Source organism: Telmatherina bonti, assembly GCF_933228915.1.
Source record: "Telmatherina bonti genome assembly, chromosome: 23".
Taxonomy (NCBI): Eukaryota; Metazoa; Chordata; class Actinopteri; order Atheriniformes; family Telmatherinidae; genus Telmatherina; species Telmatherina bonti.
Genome location: NC_136632.1, coordinates 17,802,596 through 17,823,670, shown reverse-complemented (window position 1 = coordinate 17,823,670; position 21,075 = coordinate 17,802,596). Strand labels below are relative to the sequence as shown.

The following is a 21,075-nucleotide window of genomic DNA, read 5'->3' as shown; positions in this document are numbered from 1 at the left end:
AAAAAGCATTCAAGAGAACTCCAGATGGTTGTATACAGACAACAGATAATCAGATTTATCAAATCTCTAGTAAGTAAATTGAACTTGCAAAGGACATTGGAGTCCCACTCTTGTTAATCTTTCGTAAATTTAACCAACACATTTGTGCCAGTGTCTTCAAACCAAGATTTATGTTATCTGAGACCTTCTGGATGTGTATAAATGTTCTGATGGTATCTATAAGCTTTCTGTCCTCTTCAACTGAGCAACATGTATAGTATAGCTCAGTCTATCCGTGAAGCTGTTCTCGTTTTAATCGATTATCTTCTCATTCATCTGCAGGTACGCAATACATTTTTTATTTTCCCAGCGTATTTACAGCTCACTTTATTTGATTTTTTTTTTTATTAATTAATTAATTAATTAATATTATGATTATTTATTTATTTATTGTATTTATTATTATTATTTATTTCATTTTTATTTATTTATTTTTTTGGAGCTTGTCCGAGCAAATTGCCCATTTAGTTTATGAAGTAACTGTGTTGTGGAGGAGCTAAGGACTATACAGCTGATATTTCAGGACATTTCAATTTCTGCTAAAACTTTGTAGAGAAACTGAAATTAGTCTCGCTGAATGTTTTCCACAACCAATTGCAGACTCTTTGATTCCCTGTTTATAAACGTGATAATAAAATTTTATAACAGCAGCATATTTGTTACATTATAGATTTAATTTAACCGTACATTAATATTTATCATTAAACAACAAAAAAAAATCCCCTAAAGGATTCTTAAATAAAATTCCAACACTGATTTATATTTATTATTTTGATTGGGCAAATCGTTAGACGACTATGTGCTTTTTGACAACACAACAGGGTCCTTCGTTTAGCGCCAGTTTAGATCTTCCAACTTCACCGAGAAAACTGAGAAGAAACTTAACATGTAAAATGTTTTTGTGCACGATGCATCTGAATGGTTTTTACAAAGCAGAGAGAAATATCGTAAAATAAGTGTATAAGTAGGTTCGACCTGATTAAAGAAAAAAAATATATGTATATTTAAAGTTGCGTCAGTGCTAGCAAACAAATCTGTCGCATCCTGAAGTAAGTGCCTGTTTCTTTTACTTAAATATTTTCAGTTGTTTTCTCATAATTTGTATTTTAAGGGATATATTGTCATTTTTTATGTAAACTACATTAAAATGGAATTGCGGAACTAGTGTCTGTATCAGGATTTAACACGTATTTAAAAACCTTTTGAGATTACCTTCGTCCATTACAATGTTGTTGTTTTTTTCCCTAAATGAAACTTTTAACTTTGTTAGTTAGCCAGTTTAATCCGTAATGACAATTTATTTATTCTTTATTAATCTAGACCTTGATCGTTTAATTTAAGAAAATCTACTGTAATTTACTCCTGTTACGAAAAGCTGTCAGAATTACTGCAGATTTATATTGAGTCCAAACCTGCACATCCTGCATAAACACATGAACGATTGAGCTTGGTAAATATAAGTTCTGCTTTTTTCCTCTATTCACCAGGTCATTTTATTTCAGCACAGAAAACATCATAAAATGGACAGTAAGTAGCATGAAAATTGAAACACGGTCAAGCACAACCTTTTCATAATTCAAGACACTGTAGATGTGTATCTTTATTTTATCCAGGCGAGGATGATCTGGAAATTTTGACGGCGCTGCTAGATGAAAATGAGGGTGTTGATGAAGAGCAGGACCAACAGGAGCAGGCAGACGACTTGGATGACCTTTTTGATGAAGACACTGACAAGGAGGAAGAGTACAGAGAGGGCAGCGAGGAGGAAGATGTGGCCCCTGAGGATGTGGTAAAAGATCTCTTTGGAGATGTTGATGATATTGAAAATGAGACGACAGAGACAAAAGAAAAAGAATCAGGGGTTGTCTGTGAGAACCTGAACAAGTCAAAGGAAGATTTGCAAGGTTTGTAACTGAGCAGTTTGTCCTCGAATCTGGTCTATTTGAGACACCGTAGGATTTAGGTATGGGCTGCTTTTTGCATTATATTTATTTCTGAATATTTGCATTTCTTCAGAGGAGTTGAGAAGAATGCAGGAGCAGATGAAGAGATTGCAACAGCAACTTGAAGCGAGCCAAAATGTTTCAGGTCCATCATCCACTAATGAACCTGCTGCACGAGGGTCAAGCAGTCCAAAACCAGTGACCCCAAAACCAGCAACAACCCAACTCTCAACATCCAAGCCACTCCAGGCTAAAAAAGCTGCCAAACAGATGACCAAACCACAAGCAGGTAAACCATTTTACCAACCCAGAGACAACAGTTCGCATCGGCTCTTCAATGGCCCTGCAACAGGCTTTCTGTTGTTTTCTATTTTCTTTATTCCTTTTTATATTTCCTGAAACTGTAGGAGCTTTTTTGTTGTGTGAAAAGGCTATCAAGATTTGTGTTGCAAGACAGTGCTTACCCCTCTTGTATATGCAAACAATTTCCCAACAGAGCATATACTTTGGAGAATCTGGATTCATACACAAGCCAATAAACAGAGGAAATTGTATAACAATTGCTTTTAAATGAAAATTGCATCAGAACTTCATCAATTATTTTTAAAAAATGCGTTAGTAAGTAATTAGAATGTAGTTCAGAGAAATTGGGAAACTGATTTCAGAAAAACTCTTGAAGATTAAAGAATGGAATCATGTTGCAAAACATCCAAATTGGTCAGGAAGACAGATTCTGATTTTATTCTCTAAATTACTGCATAAGATAGGTATAACTGCGAAAGACATTTTTGGCACTGCAAGAAACATTAGTGTACCTCTAATCATACAGTAAAATAAATACATTTCAAAAGAATGTTATAAAATAGCTTTGTGCAAAATATCTGGTTATACTCTTGACTTAAATCAGCTTTACATCTTTTGAACTGTAGCGTGGAAGCAGGTTTTTTTTCCCAGAGTTCCTAAATTCTATTAAGTTTGTCGCTAAAAGACTGATAGCAGGAACTGGAAGGCTGCTAATTAATAGAAATATGAACTGTGACTGTGGATATTCTAAGAAATTGACATAGAAACATCTACAACCTTTGGCTATGACTTGACAATAAGAAACAACTGGAAACTGTATCCCATATTATTAATAAAATTCTGAACTTTTCCAGAATTTGACAGAGCTCTGCAAATTGTTCCATATGTCTGTTTCGCTCCAGATATGTGTATATACGGCTATTAATCTCTAAAGTTACCTCATTTACTCTTCGTTTGCTGTTTTAAGATAGTTTTAACACGAGATAAAAGGTTTAAGAAGCATCTGCAGCAAAGCTTCATTTTCTGCTTTTCTTGTAGCATCTTCTTCACCCGCTCCGGTCAAAGGAGAAAGCTTGAAACTTCAGGAGTCCTCAGACTTTTCCTCTCAACTCAACATTGCAGACACATTCAAACGCAAACCTAGAGTGGCTCACCAGTACAAAGCTGGCACATCACCAGGTAAAACTGGTCCCACCACGATTTATTCCTATTCTTTCAATAATGTGACTTTTCACTCAGGAATGTGCAGATTTTATGTTGTTTATAGTCATGCTCTTCACTGTTTTTCTCTTCAGAGGGCAGGGGACCACTGGTGGAGATAAAAATTGGCACCTCCTTCCAGCCTTTAGAAAGCAGAACTTCAGAAACTTTGCATTCACCTCCAGCCTCCCTCAGCAAACCTGCCACATCTGCAGCTCTGCCTTTGCCTGCCGCTCATCCTCCGCTTCCTAAAGACGTGGGTGTTGAGAAATACTCAGGACTGCGGCTCAGGTCAGAGAACCAAAATAGAGGCAACAGAAAAATGGAACCTCAGTATGCGTTTTATTAAAGTCTGAAACGGCTTCTTTTTGTTTCAGAAAGCCACGAGTTTCCTCCAGTGAGATGGACCGCAAGATGGCCAACCGCCGCCTGATCCGCCTGTCACAAGTGCCGGAGCTTTTGACCCGGGAGAAGTTGGAGGAAAGCGACTGGGTGACATTTGCGGTTCTGATTAGCAAAGCAACGCCACAAAGCAACAACAGCGTAAGTCTCAAAGGTGTTGTCGTCTCCAGACTGGGTTTAATCCTGTTTCTTTGCCTGCTGCGATGTGTAGACATTTATTTATCATTATTTTTCTTTATTTTGGAGAAATGCTTCACAAAAATGCTGCTGGTTTCTGCAATACTCTTGTCACATTCCTGACAAAGCACTTCCTGTTTGCAGGGCAAAACCTTCAGCATCTGGAAGCTCAGTGACCTCCACAACTTGGAGGTGTTTGTGTCTCTCCTCCTGTTTGGTGAAGTCCACAAAGAGCACTGGAAAACAGAGGTGGGAACGGTCATCGGACTCCTCAACCCAAACCCCATGAAGCAGAGGGATGGATTCGATGGGGTGAGTGAAAGGACTGAGCTTAATAAAATATATTCTTACAGTCTGGGTTATAGTTTTTTTTTCCCAGCTGAAGTCTGACTGTTGCAGTGATCAAGTCATCTCAAAGGTTTTTGATTTAATTCTGTCAATCAGTGAATTTGACTTGCGAAATATGGATAAAATGCATGTTCTAGTGGATTATTCCTGCTCTGAGCTGATTCCTAGTATACACACACTAACAAGAAGGAAAACTAAGAAGCATTTACTCTGCAGGTGAGTTTGACAGTGGATCACTCACAGAAGGTGCTGTTGATGGGCGAAGCTCAGGACTTTGGTACCTGCAAGGCCATGAAGAAGAACGGAGACCCATGCTCTCAGATTGTGAACCTGGTGGGTCCATTTTCTCACATACATGCCTCTTTAATGTACTCAAAATAATCAGTCTATGCCTTCAATGGTATATCACAACTTCCTATTAAACCTCTCTGTAGTATGAATGCCAGTATTGCCAGTATCACGTCAAAGCCCAGTATAAGAAGATGAGCTCGAAGAGGGCTGAGCTGCAGTCGTCATTTTCTGGAAAAGCCCCCAACAGAGTGAAGGGGAAGGGCAACAACCTGAGAGAGCGGCTGTGTCAGGATGGCTTTTATTACGGTGGCGTCTCCTCAGCAGCCTGTGCTGCTTCCCTGTGAGTCGTTTGAAACATCGTCGGTTCACTGTGTGATCTTTTTGTCTCTGCAAAATGATTGTCAGGAGAATTCAGTTAATTGTGTAGAAATGCTTCTACAGTCTGAAAAATCATCAGATCATCGTGTTAAATGTTGAAGTGACAGCCCAGTCTCGCCAGGATACTGGCTGAGGTTGAATTGGAAACATCTGAGGGACTTGTCGTCATCTGTGTTGCAGAGCTGCGTCCAAACCAAACAAACCCGTCCAGAAAACGCTGGACAAGCTGTTTGTGAGAGGATCCGCTCAGCTCGTCAGTCGGGCCAAGAAGCTCGGTAAGCTGCTCACATACTCACTGCTTTGACTTTTCACACCTAAACAGACAAAATCTAGAAATCATGTTGTGTTGCTGCATGCAGGGCTGAATGCTGCAAACTTACTTGGAAGTAAAAATGTTCCTGTTTTAGTCTAAATACGATTCTGGTGTTTTGGCTGCTGATTTTAAAGATCCAGAACCAGAATATCTGTCATAAGTAAAAATGACTTGCAATGACAATGTTAACACTTATTATTTGAGAGATAGTTAAATGTTTTTTTCATTGTGTCTTTGTGGTTTTGTTAGCCATGCAGTCTGGTGAAGTTTCAGGCTGTTCGGATGAATTCAGAAGCCTGATGTCAATGCCAACACCAGGAGCTCTGCAGCTGAAGAAGCACCTTGTACACGGCAACCAGTCAGGTCCGTAACCAAGAAATATCTTCATTTTATCATCAAATTTCCAGTTTTATGTTAATAAACACGGATATAACACAAAAAAAAGTACACAAGTAAGAACACACAGGCAGCCAGACTAAAACAACTCAACAGTCTTTACATCAGTGATGCAGCTGCGGCATGAAGGAAGCAAAGCTGAGAATGGATCTGATTGGAGTAAAGAGAAACGTCGATGTAGATGCTGCGCTGAACCAGCAGAGGCTCCCACATTCTCTCCAATCTCCGCTGGTCACATACAAACACAGTTTCTCCACATGTCCAACAGATGGCATGTCTATAAGGCCGCAGTGTTAAGTTAGGTGGAACTTCTGACTTCCCTGTCAGATGAATATATTTCTCTCATGTGACAACCATGAGGACAAAGTGGAAGTTCAGAAGTCTCCGGAGAGCATCCTGGCATTTTAATGGTTGCTGTTTAGATGTCATATTGCTAGAGTGGGATCTTGACAGCCTTGTTAAAAAAAAAAAAAAGATTGTAGCCCAAAATTTGGTTTCCTCTGAGCAGAACCAGTAAAGATGATATAATTGTCACTACAGCAGAAGAAAACTTACCACTCAGGTGATACCGATGGGAAGGTGGGATTTAGTTTTCATTTTGAGTTGCAAAGTCAATGCATGTCTTGTAATTGAATCACTTCATGATGAATGTTGACGTAGCAGCATCCGCAGCTACTTTGCGCTCAGAGTCAGGGCTCATTATTGAACTGGTTTTCATGCTCAGGCTCCAAAGATGCAGCCGTAGCTCCTCTTCAGTCCATTTCAGCTTCGGACCTGCTGAAGCAGCAGAAACAAAAGCAGCGTGAGCTCCTTGAGAGTCGACGTCAGAGGGCAGGAGAGACGGTTCTTCAGAATTCAGGTGGCTCCAGACCGGTGCTAAGTCAGCGCGGTCTGATGTCCCCAAAACCTGCTTCTGAGGTCCCCAAGGCCACCCAAAGCCCTGCGGCACCCCATACCCCGACCCTGGGCCGAGGTTTTTCAGTGGGCGATGACATCCTCTTCTTTGATAATAGCCCGCCTCCAGCTCCTTCGCTCAGCCTATCAGCTGCTAAGATGGCTGCGGTGAAGAAGCTGAGGGCCAAGGGGGTGGGGCTTGAAAAGGAGGATCCCAATGCTGTGAAGAGGAAAAGGAGTGACAGTACTCAGATCAGCGCCCGAGTAGTGAAGAATCGGACTTCACCCAATGGTACGAACAGTTTTTTCTAGATACCACTTCCAATTGCAATATCAGATTTTTCTCCTTAACTTTTTATCTTCATTTTAAATTTTACCTTTGATAATCTCGTACATGATTTGTTCAGGTGAAACATCAAGTAACGAGGAGGAGGAACCAGCCCAGAAAAAGAAACGAGATCAGCTCAGTTACATTCAGTCAGAGGAGTTTCAGAAGATCCTCAACGCCAAATCTCGTCACAGCGTTGTACTGCAAGCGGTACGACCGATACTGTTCCATCTGCGGCTGTCTCATATTCTGCTTTCTGTAGCTGACGCTGTGTATCCGCATACTAAACACTCTCCCTCCTGTCAGGCGGAGTACCAGCTGCAGGAGCGCTACTTTGATGCCCTGGTGAAGAAGGAGCAGATGGAGGAGAAGATGAAGGGAATCAGAGAGATGAAGTGTCGAGCCGTCACCTGTAAGAAGGTACAAGAAATGTTTGATATATATATATATATATATATATATATATATATATGACTCATGGTGAAGGTGAAAAGCTGAAAAACGTCATGAATTCCCCGTGTTTGCTGGGTTACCAGTGCAACTACACCTACTTCAAGCCAGCAGACCGATGCGTGAATGAGAATCACGATCTGCGGTGGCACGATGCTGTGAAACGTTTCTTCAAATGTCCCTGTGGACAGAGAGCCATCGCCCTGGACAGACTGCCACACAAACACTGCAGGTAAGGCTGGAAACCTCCTTTTTCTGCTTCTCCTCATTCTGACATGCCGACATGTTTATTTCCAGGTGAAATGAAACCTAAAAGGCATTGCGTGGAGTTTACCTTGCATTTCATGTCTCCTTCTTTGCAACTGTTTCAGCAACTGTGGACTCTTTAAATGGGAGCGTGATGGGATGATGAAGGTAAGTTGGACAACCTTTCAAATGGAAAAACACGGGTTTGTAAGTGCAAACAAACACCTGATGTTGCTTTTGGATTTCAGGAGAAAACTGGACCGAAGATTGGAGGAGAGCTTCTTCTGCCTCGAGGAGAGGAACACGCCAAGTTTCTCAACAGCATGAAGTGACTTCTGGTTGTAGTGGAATCCATACACAGATTGTAATTTAAGGGTTTTTGTAGTCTTTTAATATTTGCATCTATCATGTTTTTAAAGTTTGACATGGTGTGTTTTTATTGATTATGGGGAGTTATCTGGAAGAAGCTGATTAAAGAAACAATCTGCATTTTTTTGTGTGAAATGGAAGGGTTTTTTTCACCATTGAGATTAAAAGTTGAGCACACAAACACAAGTCTACTGCTGGTCTGGAAAAATTGACTTTCATTGTCATATTATAGATCTTTGGAAAACCTGATTGGTTCCGCTTCATAATGAAGAATAACTTTAAAGGGTCCTGCTTCTGTGGAATGATCAGCATAGCATAGCTCCAACAGTGTTTCCCTGTTGGAGCTAATCAGGCTTTCCCGTGATATATAATACAACATAAACTGATAATACAGAGGGGAAAATATCCACTCAACACAAATTTCTGCACAGCAACTAAAGGGAAATTACAGTGAAGAAAAGTTGCTGCGGCTTTGAAGCCATGATGGAAAATGTAGCTGTAAATAAGTGTACACATACTATTGTACTGCATGCACAAAAATATTTTTAATGGCTATCATTCCTGGTCATGACATTTGTTTTTTTTACCCATAAAATGAATGTATGAAAGAGTGAAATATATAAAATCTTAAACAACTAAAGTTTTACTTTTTGGCAGCACTGATCTGTTTTCAGAATTTTAGAGTTACAGTAGCTTTATACATAAAAAAAAAAATGGCTTAATTTAACATAAGCTGATGTTGTAGTATTACACAGAATCTTTTCAGTCCAATACATGAATAATAATCTAATACAGAGGAAGAGTCAGTTACTTTCTGCTTTTAGTACATTGTGTTAGTACGCGATGCAACACTTTCACAGTTATTTGGGAGGTTTGACTGTGAAATGAAGCTCATGTACTAATAAAGCAGTCACTGTACAGTTGTGCATATATCCTCAAACCACAGCTATGAGCAGGCAGCGCTCAGAAATCTCAGCTGATCTAAATAAAATGCTAAAAGACAATAGAAATTAAATGAAATTTTAATGTGTAATGTGACAGTTTAATTCATACACATGATCCCTTTCCTGTGTGCCCTCCCTCTTTCTCCTCCTCCTTTCTCTCCTTTGCCCAGTTTATGTCGAATATTTCCAGTCTGGAATGCGGGATTCATTGCAGCCTGATGACTTCCACAGCTCACCTCGTCTTCTCTTTTATTCCACACTGTCTCCCTTGAAATACTCTAAATTCCAGACACTGTGACTGAGTTAAATATTGGAAACTGATTCTTATTTGACTTAAAGACATGATGCTCCTTTGCAAACTTTAAAAGCTAACTCTTCTGGAAAAACAGTAAAAGCAAGAATTTGCTTTGTTATCTGCAAACAGCACATCAGGCAGAAAAGAAACATTTTACAGCATTTATGTACATATATTAAGAAGTAAAAACAAGCATGCAAAACTTTTAGCTTACAATACAGAAACTGCACTTTGAATACACTTTACAGTTTGATACATTGTACAGTTCAGGTTGAATAAAAAATAGATCTTAAACACCAGGACAAAGATAATGGCAGTATCATTGCCCCAATGGTGGTTGCTGTAGCTGGCTCTCCATGCCACTGAGCATTTTCAGTGAAACCAGTAGAAGCGAGGATAGAGACCATCGTAGTGATATTCCCGCAACTGCTCATTCTTCTCCCTTGTCCTCTCATTCATCTCTGGAAAAAACAAAAAAACAGAAACACAACTTATTATTCATGCTAATGGTGCTAATTGTTGATCTATGCTAAACATTGCCAGTTAGCCTTTGTAAGCTGCATGTGTTGACAGACCATTAATATTAGCAGTGGGAAGTAAAAACTATTGTTAACCTCAAGTTAGCATTGTAGTTCTGAGTTATATATTTAAAATGTGATGCAAAGACATTGTCCAGTTGCTGAATCCCTCAAAAATCTGTTGACAGAGGCGGTAAAGCTATAGTTTCAGTTAGGGCCAGAATTGCTGGTACACAACCCACACATACGGTTTCTTATTTCCAGACAAAATGTCTTTTTAGAAAGTAAAAAGTTTGACCTTTTTGATGTTTCTATTGTCAATTGTGAGACTGAAGTTTGTGATTCCTTCCAGCATCTTTGTAAAGTTCTGTTTTCTCATACATTTAATTTATTGAGGCTGTCCAGCCTGCGATAGACTGGTGAATTGTCCAGGGTGTACCCTGCCTCTTGCCCACTTATTGCTGGGATAGGTTCCAGTTTCCTGTAACCCTGAATTGGTCTAAAAGCAGTTAAGAAAATGAATGAATGACTGAGGTTGCTGAAACACCGTTTCATCATGTTTGACGGAAGATGATATTGGTGAGGCTGAATGGCACCCCTTTGTTATTAAAAAAAAAAAAAAAAAAAAAAAAATATATATATATATATATATATATATATATATATATATATATACACAGTGGGGCTCCAAGGTTTGGGCACCCCTGGTAAAAATTTATTTTAATGTGCCAAAAAGAAGCTAAGAAAGATGGAACATCTCCAAAAGGTGTCAAATTACAGATTACAGACATTCTTATAACACGTCAAAAGAAGTTCAATCTTATTTCCATCATTTTAACTTTTTAAATAAAAGAAAACAAAAAAATGGCCTCTGCAAAAGTTTGGGCACCCTGCATAGTTGGTACCTTCTATTCCCCCGTTTGGCAAGTATGACAGCTTGTAAACACTTTTCATAGCCAGCCAATAGTCTTTTGAATCTTGTTTGAGGTATCTTCGCCCATTCTTTCTTGCAAAAGTCTTCCAGATCTTTGAGATTTCTGGGCCATCTGTGACGCACTGCTCTTTTAAGGTCTATCCATGGACTTTCAATTATGTTGAGGTCAGGAGATTGTGAAGGCCATGGCAAAACCTTCAGTTCATGCCTCTTGTTGTAATCCACCCTGGATTTTGAGGTGTTTTTAGGATCATTATCCATTTGTAGAAGCCATCCTCTCTTTAACTGCAGCTTTTTCACAGATAGCATTAGGTTAGCACCCAAAATTTGCTCAAATCCCATTGAATCCATTTTTCCTTCTTCTCGCGACATGTTCCCTGTGCCACTGGCTGCAATACAACCCCAAAGCATGATCGATCCACCCCCATGCTTAACAGTTAGATAGAGGTTCTTTTCATTAAATTCTGTGCCCTTTCTTCTCCAAACGTACCTGTGCTCATTCCGGCCAAAAAGTTCAATTTTAACCTCATCAATCCACAGAATCCAAAATGCATCAGGCTTGTCTATATGTTCCTTTGCAAACTTCAAATGCAGATTTTTGTGGTAAGGACGTAAAAGAAGTTTCCTTCTGATGACTCTTCCATGAAGGCCATATTTGTACAAGTACCTCTTTATAGTGGAGTGGTGTACCATGACTCCAGTATTACCCAGATCTTCCTGTAGGGATTGTGCAGTCAAACTTGAGTTTTGACTTGTTTTTCTTACAATCTGTCTGATATTTTTCTTGGTCTTCCAGATCTTGCTTTAACTTCCACTGTTCCCAATGACCGCCATTTCTTGATTACATTTAGAACAAAGGATATTAGCATTTGAAAACACTTTGCTATTTTTTTACACCCTTCTCCTGCTTTGTGAGCATCAACTATTTTCAGTTTCAGTGTTCTTGACAGCTGCTTAGAGGAAGCCATGGTGCCGACTGTTAAGGCAAGGTCAGATGAGTCTGAGTATTGAAAACTTTTGAGATTGACATCACCTGGTCTTTCCAGACACTAACTGTAAACAATCCAGGACACTGTCAGGTCTCTGTTGTCAAATTGGGGGTGTACAGTGACTAACTCTACAGGGTGTCCAAACTTTTACAGATGGGAAATTTTGTTTTCTGTTATTTTGAAGGTTTAAATGATGGAAATAGGATGTAACTTTTTTTGACATGTCATAAGAATGTCTAAACTGTACTGTGATGCCTTTTCGAGATTTTCCATCTTTTTAAAGCTCCTTATTTGCACATCAAAATAAATTTTTACCAGGGGTGCCCAAACTTTGGAGCCCCACTGTGTGTGTATATATATATATATATATATATATATATATATATATATATATATATATATATTATCTACATAAAGAGATCACATTGATGCATCCAATCTAAATGTTTTCTCTTCTCTTCTCAATTTCTTTCTACTTTTTTTTTTTTTTTGTTTTACCAATTTCAGCTCCACTTGGCATCCATGAAAGTTCTGAATGCATGGTGCAGATACACCTTGGCGATGATCTTCGGATTCTTTTTGCGGGTCACCTTTTGGCTTCATAATACTTCATTGTATAACGCATGAAATAATTTTGGATTGTCTTTGTCTTAGTGGCAGCTGGCACTGGAAAATCTTACATCTGGCTCTATCCATTCCTGTCAGAATGTCTTTGAGCTCTTTGGTTGTGAGTCGCTGACCATTCATTCATTCATTCATTATCCTAACCGCTTAACCCGATGAAGATTTGTGGGGAAGCTGGAGCCTATCCCAGCAGTCTTCGGGCGCAGGCAGGGTACACCCTGGATAGCTTGCCAGTCCATCGCGGGAGTAGCTGACCATCTGTTTTCATTTCCTAACTTCATTAGAAATAAGATAAACAAAACAGGCAATTTGTTGTCATTAAATTTTTTGAATTATGGAAAATTAAAAAGCAAAGCATATCAATCCTTTCCAGCATGATATCTTACACTAAATGCAATTTTAAAAAAAACAAAAAACAGTCTAAATTTGACCATTGATCCTCAGATAAACTGATTTGGCCAAGATCCTTTTGTTTTCCTCTTATATTCTCCCCCAAAACACTGTGTCCTTTACAAATGAAGCCAAGTCGCATCTTTATGGTTAGTAGTTCTTACTTTAGAAACTCTAACTGCAACCATATCACAGCTTACTGACGACCACAGGGAAGATTGTCAGCTTTTTGTGGACCACAAATAGACACTTTGAATTGGTGTGACGTTTTGAGCTCTCTGCTGTGGTCCAGAGACTCATCTAGATCCAAACTAAACTCTACCCCTCTATGTGGTCTTTGTAGAGCCCTCTTGTGACAACTGACATTCCACTAAGTGCCATATTTTTCAGCGACCATCGGCTGGGATTATCCATGACAACATGCCTCAGCTTGCATTTAGCCATTGAGAACATCCGACATTCAGTGTCTCCATGCAGTATGATGTTAAATATTTCCATTTCCATCTCTTCTGTAGGATTGAATTGGGGTTATTTTTACATTTGCTGCCATTTAACATAGTAATTTTAATGCTTACATCTTCTTGACAGCCTCTTTAAAGCATTTGATTTGAATATGAAAATGTGAGTCTTACCATCATGGTCCTCCTCAGCATAGTTTTCATATTCATTCTTTTGTTCCTCATTGTACTCCCTCCATCGCTCAGTGGCCGCCAGCTTCACTCTTTGTTCAGCTATTGATGACAGGACAAGAAAACAGAAATTAAGCTAAGAAAAATCTGACAGGTATCAGGATGTGTTGCAACAGGGAAACACCCAACACTCACAGGACTGCCCACCCCTGGAAAACGCTGACAAAAGCAGGTACAACTCATAGTGTTTGCAACAGCTGGTCTGATTCTGCTGTAAAGGGCTGTCTTTTCTGCTCCATCTTTAATTAAGATTTTATGACTGAATCTGGTGAAAAGTCATTCAAGGATGATGTGAGACACAATTTAGTAGCCCCACCGAAAGTCTTTATAATGCCAACTTTAAGTGCATTTTTCACACCATTACATCATTCAAAAATTGCTTGAACACAATATAAAGCATCTTGTGTCATGTATTTTAATCTGGTTGCTTTAAATGACTTCATTTATCATAAGGTATGTTTAAAGACTTGAACTTTGTGAAAATTCCATCCATCCATTTTCTGCCGCTGAGCCAGGGTCGGGTCGCGGGGGCAGCAGCCTAAACAGGGAAGCCCAGACTTCCCCCTCCTCAGCCACATTTGCCAACTCTGTGGGGAGGAACCCAAGGTGTTCCCATACCAGCCGAGAGATATAATCCCTCCAGCGTGTCCTGGGTCTTCCCCGAGGCCTCCTCCCACAGGGACGTGTCTGGAACACCTCACCAGGGAGGCGTCCAGGAAGCATCCTAACCAGATGCCCGAGTCACCTCAACTGGTTCCTTTCAATGCGGAGGAGCGGCGGCTCTACTCTGAGCCCCTCCCGGATGACCGAGCTCCTCACCCTATCTCTAAGGGAGAGCCCGGCCACCCTGCAGAGGAAACTCATTTCAGCCGCCTGTATTTGTGATCTTGTTTTTTCGGTCACGACCCACAGCTCATGATTATAGGTGAGGGTAGGAACGAAGATCAACTGGTAAATCGAGAGCTTTGCCTTCTGGCTCAGCTCCTTCACCAAGACACACCGGCGCAGAGTCCGCATTACTGCAGACGACGCACAGATCCGCCTGTTGATCTCATATTCCTCCCCTCACTCATGAACAAGATCTCAATATACTTGAACTCCTCCACTTGGAGCAGGACCTCATTCTTGACCCGGGTAGGATACTCCACCCTATCCCATCTTTGCGAAAATTACCAGTACAAATACTTAAACCAAAGTTTTGATCATTTTCTCTGAGGTTTAGTTGATGATTTGTAATTCTGGAGTTCTGTTAAACATCTACGGCTGAACTGGGTTTGACTGAATTTATTCAGCACATCTCCTTTTCCTTCAGTGTACAAACAGGTTCAGGACCGCTTCTGTTCATTAGATCTGATTACTTCCCTTATTTTAACCTGAATTACAAGTTAAGTGCAAGACATTACTTGACAGAAACCTGCATTCACTCTGCAAACCCTTTTTCCTTCCAAGAAGCCCAGTGATTTTGGGTTTGGCTGTTGACAACGTGTCTCACACCCAGCTTCATGTTAACTTAAACCATGAAATTACTCACCAGTTAACAGCTTTATATAACGCTTCTCTGTTTGTTTTCCCCATCCTGTCTTATCATCTAGATATAAATGGACACATAAAGTAGGAGTCATCCTACTGCATGCTATCATTACATCCAAAATTATGTTTGCTTCAACTTTAAAGTCCCCTCTGGCGGTTTTAAGACTAAAAACATCTGTGTACCTACAAATTGTATGTTTTAATTTTTTCTTTACAGTTTTAGCCATGAAAAACCTTTTATACCTTTAAATTAGCTCTGTATATGAGTCTTTCTCCTCATTCAGTGAGTATAGATCTATGAATTTATGTTTTACATGACTGCGGCCACACATCCACAAGCCCAGCAGCTGACTCATGAATTGGCGATACTTGACAACAGGTCAACTGGCTCATTAGACAGTGTAAAGATGACTTATGACTGCATTGAAGGGAAATTTCATTTGAAAAAGAGAATTGTGGCTACTGCAGACTCATGTGAAACGAGTTATGCAATCCTTCAGCATCTGTTGGAAATATTGCATTGATTTGTGTCTCTTTCAGACACGGTGAGCTTGCAAATGTTCTTTAGCTTCCTTTAGTCCTTCAAGTGAATTAATTCCTCCGCTGAAACTGAATCTAATTTCACTTATGGCTTAAAAGAAAAACAGAAGCTTTGTTTTTTTCTCTGATAGGCAACCTGATGATCCATAGCTGGTCTGCTTGGAGACGTATTTCTTTTACAGAGTTTCCAGAAGGAAGCAGATAAATTAACAGACATACTTCAGTGGAAAGATGGAAATATTGTCCTCAGCTCTATTTCAGAGAGCTTGGCACTCCCATGCTTTAGCTATTTAAAGAGGTTTGTAGCTACTGAAAAACTGATTTGTAGATTAAAATGTTTCTGAGCTTCTGAAACCTTTTGTGTGTGTTTAGTTGCCTTTAAGGTGTTTTTTTTTCCTATTGGAAGTAGGAGAATGAGCTTTTTGTACTGAGAAACTTGGAAGCATAGAAACTGCCCCACAGTACCCTGTTACTCCTTCTGCAGCCTCCAGCTTGCGTGTGCACATTTAAAAGCTGTCTCTTTACAAAACTACACACCTGCTGGAAGTTTCCTACTACGCTCTTGCAGTCAAAACAAACCACTTTGTTGTTCCCAGTTCAACCACAACCAGTAAACCAAAACTCCCACACACTTTTTAAAAGGAAGCCAACTGTGTTACAATCAAGCTACATCAACAACTGCGGCAGTGCATGGGGATGCTCGCCATGCATAACCAAATACACTCCAGACCACAAGCCAACCTGACCAGTGCACTTACGGTTCCAATGGTTTTCCACCAGTATAATAGGCAACATTAACAGAAGTTTGATCACATAGCCACTTATTGCTCCCATTCTCATACAGATGTCTCTTTGCTGCCAACATGGCTAAACAGATGTAAGACAGCTTACCTTGAAACTCATAGTATTTGACTGAACGGCGACTGCGGCGTTTGAAGAAGCTTGAGGCGTCCGACTCAGGCATAAACACCTGGCGAGCAGCACCTAAAGGTCAAGGTTCACATGGTTGATACCCTATAAAGTAGATGTGTGGTGAGAGTTTTATTTTAAGTAGTAGAAAGTCTTTAAGAGGCATCACCTTTAGGATCTGCTGGTTTTGAGTCATCCCGTACTGCTGCACTTTTCACCACACTGAAAACTAAAGGTGGAAGGAAAAGTTAGTGACCTACTGCTGTTTGTCATCACCTTTAAGACTGGAAAAATACAGGGGAACATCTTGCAGACCATTTAATGTATTCTTCCTTTATCCACCTCTCTTCCTACTGTCATTAAATTCAGCCGGGCAGATTCAGAGGTATATTGGAAAGAGACCTGCTCAACAGCAATAATAACATTTAGCCTCAGCAGAGGCATTGTTAACATTTTAGAAGGAGGAAAATTAAGGAAGAGCTACAACAACTATTATCCATCATTACTGAAAATGTGCCATCTTGCAAAACAGGGGTCAGTAGGTTGTGGAAGTTAAACTAAGAGAGCTCAAATATTTTTACAGCTGGTATAAAAGCCTAATGAAATGTAGAGGCAACCACAGGAGTAGAAATGCTATAATGTAGCTTTTATGTGTAAAACTGAAATATTTTGCCTTTGATTTTTTTTAACTGAAGCATGAAACATACAAGCTGTGCAGTCAATGATAACAAATTATTCAGATTTTCTCATTAAATGGACTATTTTTGCTTTTCTGTTTTCATCTGATGCAGCTTCTTACTCCAGATCTGTGTTGGTCATCTGCATCATTGTGTGACTTATAAACAGTCATGATCTTCTCAAAGTCCGTGTTTCTTCCACACTGATGTAGCTCACCAGGTCATTAGGTTAAAGCATAATTTATTTAATTACAGTAAATTCAAGGCTGTCACTCTTGGAATAACAGGAAACATCTTTATCTGGTTCATACAGGTAAATAAATGATGTTCATTTTACCGAGTCCCTTGTAAAAATATTAATTATAACTAAAATTGTATATATGTGCAGTTATCAGTAATTTAGTTATATTTCTGTTTACCTCTTATAACAAAACATACTATTGACACCCTTTGGTCGAATACAATTTTAAGACAAATCTGGAATTTCTAAATATGTTAAGATGGATATTAATTCTGAGTTAAAACCTTAATATTTTTCCTGAATATGTTCTAAAAAAAAATACCCATGCCCCCCCACCTGACCAGCTCAATTCTTTTTTTCCCCACCTACCCTGGTGAAATACTTACAGGTGAGGATGAGGAGGGTGCAGAACCAACATAAAACCAACGCTCGGGCCCAAGACATTTTAAGAGAGAAAAATAAAATCTCTTCAGGACTTAGCAGCTCACCTAATCAGACTTTGACTGAGAGGAGAGAGAGATGGAGGGGAAGAAGGTGCAAGAGGCAGGGAGGGAGGACGAGAGTGGGAGGAGAGAAATGGGGACAAAAAGTCATAGAAGGGAGGATGGCTGCTGGTATTTCAGTTGCCAAGGGGAGGAGATGAAGAAAGAGGGGAGGAGAGGTGACGGGATTACTTTGCTTTGAGCACCTGATTTTCAGCTGAATAAAAACCAAGCTGGAGCTCAAACAAAAAGGCGATGGAAGTTAGGTGGAGTAAGGATGCCATCAAAAGTGAGGCCATAATAATATTCTATTAACTTATACATTTTATATGTTGGTGTGAGCACACTACCAGTTCATTTAGATGCATGTGTGTGTATTTAGAACTTGATGCTTCTCCAGCGGACACTGACTTTATTTTTATTTTTGTTCTTCTAAAGGAAATATTAAAGTCTTTAGCCTTTATATGCTTCATGTCAAGTATTCCCAGCACCAGTTCTCAAGGCCCACCTCCTGCAGACATGCAATGTTTTCCTGCTTTAACACACCTGAATACTGAACCAAATTATTGGTTCAGTAGCAGATTTGTGCAGAGCTTGTCAGAGATCTATTTAATTTCAATTAGGTTTTTTGCACCACAGAAACCTCTAATACCCACAGGATAGTGAGCCGTGAGGACAAAGGCTGGGGCTCTATATGTTGTCTTCCTCTGTTTGGTGCAAGATAACTTGCTTTGTACTAAAGCTAGAATTACAGACAAAATCTGTCACAATATATAACCTGCTAAAATGTCTTTTTCCAAAGTAAGTCTCCCTTTCCTCCCAACTACCAACAGCCTGGTTACACCTCAGAAGTTTGCAGTGATTCTCGGGTATGGCCATTTAAGAGTTTGATGGGCTGCCACTTTCTTCTGAATCCATTTTCTTCTGATTAGAGATGTAGATTGTTGTAGTTTCACTACCACGTGTTATCTCTGTTGTTGTCGCAGGACAGAAACAGTGCTGGTAATGCAGTTGTGACATCTTCCAAAAGTCAGTTTCATCATCAGTTTGGCCTTAATGGCCTAGAAAGGACAAACTTTTATAGGTTGTGTCCTTCAAAGAACGCAGTCTCTAAACTGGGACACAAATGCTTTAAAATGATGGACAAAGCCTCATGATGTTTACAGATTACAGACTGTAACAGATTTGGTCCTGTATTTTTCCTACATGCCAGCTATGGGTCTCTCCTGTGATTGAAAGCAATTCTTATTAATTACGACTTCAGTTAGAAATGACATTTTTTTCAGAACTAACTCTTCATATTTTCTCTTTTGATAGTGCTAAAAGAAAACAAAAAAAGAGTGACTCCTGTAGCCAGCATACTATAAAACAACATTAAAGACATTTTGCACCTGGGTCCAAACTTTCTCCCCGGCAGATCGTCACACATGCTAGTTACTCATATTTAATATAAATGTGGCAAATATATCTAAAACACGTTTTTGATGAGATAAGGTTGGGTGGTGATATAAAAGCACTGATCAAAACAGCGTTAAGAACACCCAAAATACTGCTTTTTGGTCCATGGGTTTTAAAGAGAAAGACATCAGACTGAATGTTGTCAGCAATAAAGATTTTGCTTCCGTGTCCAACTCTGAGGGAGTTAAGGTGAAATATGAGCCATGGAAACTGTCTGGTGTGCTGCTTTTCAGGTTTCTGCATGATATTAAGTACTCACACCAGGAGACAGAAAAAGATGGCATTTTCTTGCACATGAGGGAAGATTGGTCATGTGCAGTTTTAATATTTGTGAATCATCTCATATACATTAGGATTTGTCTCATTGCAAGATGATACTGGAACACTAGAAGTCAGTGGCTCTTTTGTTGCTGGTGGCTGAAAACTACATTCTTCATTGTCAGCTGAGAAATGCAGATGGAAACCACATATTTATGTATATTTTCTACATCATTTACACGTTGCAGCATGAAGGTGAGGCTCAATATTCCAAGCTTGTGATATTATTACATAACACAGGATAAACACACTCATAAACACTTTTAAACCAGCTGATGGACAGAGCAGAATCTTATGTAATGTCACCTTTCTACAAGGAATGAATTACTTATATGTTTACCTCACAGGCAGAGCATGTACAAGTTGAAACATCTTTTTGTTACACTGAAGCCATTCATTACAGCTTCAGGTATGAATGATCAAGGTTTACCTGCATATATTGTTAAACCTGTATTTATTGGTGCTGCATGCCACAGAAGTTAAATGACTGTAGGTATTTTTTTTTTTTTTTTTTACCATCCATTGTGTGTGATAAGCTGAAATCAGAAATATGTTTCTTCTGAAAGAAACTGGGCAAATGCAACTGACTGCTCTGTCCAGGAAAACTATGGTAGATCTGCCAGGCAAACTTTTATAGGAGGCCGTAGTTAGGCCTGTGTATGACAATATTTGCATTTTTTTCGTCAGCATCAAGTGTGCATACACTCATGTAGGTTTCCAAACGTGTATGTACAAATATATTAGATTTTTTGTGTCTAAGTCTGTTAGTATTGATTGACTGCATTGTTGTAAGCATGTGTGAGTAAATGTTGGTAGCATGACGTATGTTGCATATATCTGTGTGCATGGCTGATATGATCTTGAGTGTGCACAGAAGCAGCACCTTCTTTTTCCTCTGGTGTTGACAATAAGAATCTCAGCCTGATGCACATCCAGCTAATTTTAATTGAACCACAAGGCTAATCTTTCTTCTTACTTTTAAACAAAACTCCTGCATACATTCACTGTGTAATTTGTGCTGGAACCAGTGTTTTTTTTTTACAGGTTCCAGCCCACAGAGCCAGGAAATAACTGGGCCTCAAAATGAAAATATTTTAAAACAGCTGTTCTCATTGAGCCTGTCAGTGTCAGAGACTGCCAATCTGTGTTGGACTACTTAAATACATGATACAACTTAAAGCTGTGAGAGTAAAAGACACTTTACTAAAATCATGGCATGATAACAGTGGAATACTGCCAAGAGAGACATCAGTATCTGGGGTTAGAGATAGAGCCAGACATAAATTAACCCTTAAAATGCCAAGCTATTGTTCAATCCATTCTCCAACACTTATCCGGGGTCGGGTTGCGGGGGCAGCTGCCTAAGCAGGGAAGCCCAGACTTCCCTCTCCCCAGCCACATTTGCCAACTTTCCAAGGCATCCCAAGACGTTCCCAGGACAGCGTGCCCAGGGGCTTCTC

General features: G+C 39.6%; 2 protein-coding genes across 2 annotated transcripts; one reads left to right on the top strand and one right to left on the bottom strand.

The window, feature by feature from the left end:
- Positions 1-1,559: 1,559 nt before the first annotated feature.
- mcm10 (minichromosome maintenance 10 replication initiation factor) lies at positions 1,560-8,080 on the top strand (the record flags this gene model as incomplete). Its single annotated transcript, XM_079263148.1, has 17 exons — positions 1,560-1,566; positions 1,653-1,943; positions 2,056-2,271; positions 3,324-3,464; positions 3,581-3,776; positions 3,863-4,028; positions 4,209-4,376; positions 4,629-4,745; positions 4,847-5,043; positions 5,262-5,356; positions 5,644-5,757; positions 6,515-6,976; positions 7,092-7,222; positions 7,319-7,432; positions 7,549-7,694; positions 7,834-7,876; positions 7,957-8,080. The coding sequence occupies 17 exons, from the start codon at positions 1,560-1,562 to the stop codon at positions 8,038-8,040; spliced, it is 2,688 nt and encodes an 895-aa protein (XP_079119274.1). The 3' UTR covers positions 8,041-8,080.
- Positions 8,081-8,878: 798 nt separating this feature from the next.
- Positions 8,879-17,862, bottom strand: ucmaa (upper zone of growth plate and cartilage matrix associated a). The gene is made up of 5 exons (XM_079263192.1): positions 17,744-17,862; positions 16,609-16,668; positions 16,422-16,514; positions 13,404-13,502; positions 8,879-9,777 (listed from the first exon to the last, which is right to left on the bottom strand). Exons 1-5 carry the CDS (start codon positions 17,799-17,801, stop codon positions 9,689-9,691), a joined length of 399 nt encoding a protein of 132 aa, XP_079119318.1. The 5' UTR covers positions 17,802-17,862; the 3' UTR covers positions 8,879-9,688.
- Between the last annotated feature and the right edge of the window lie 3,213 nt (positions 17,863-21,075).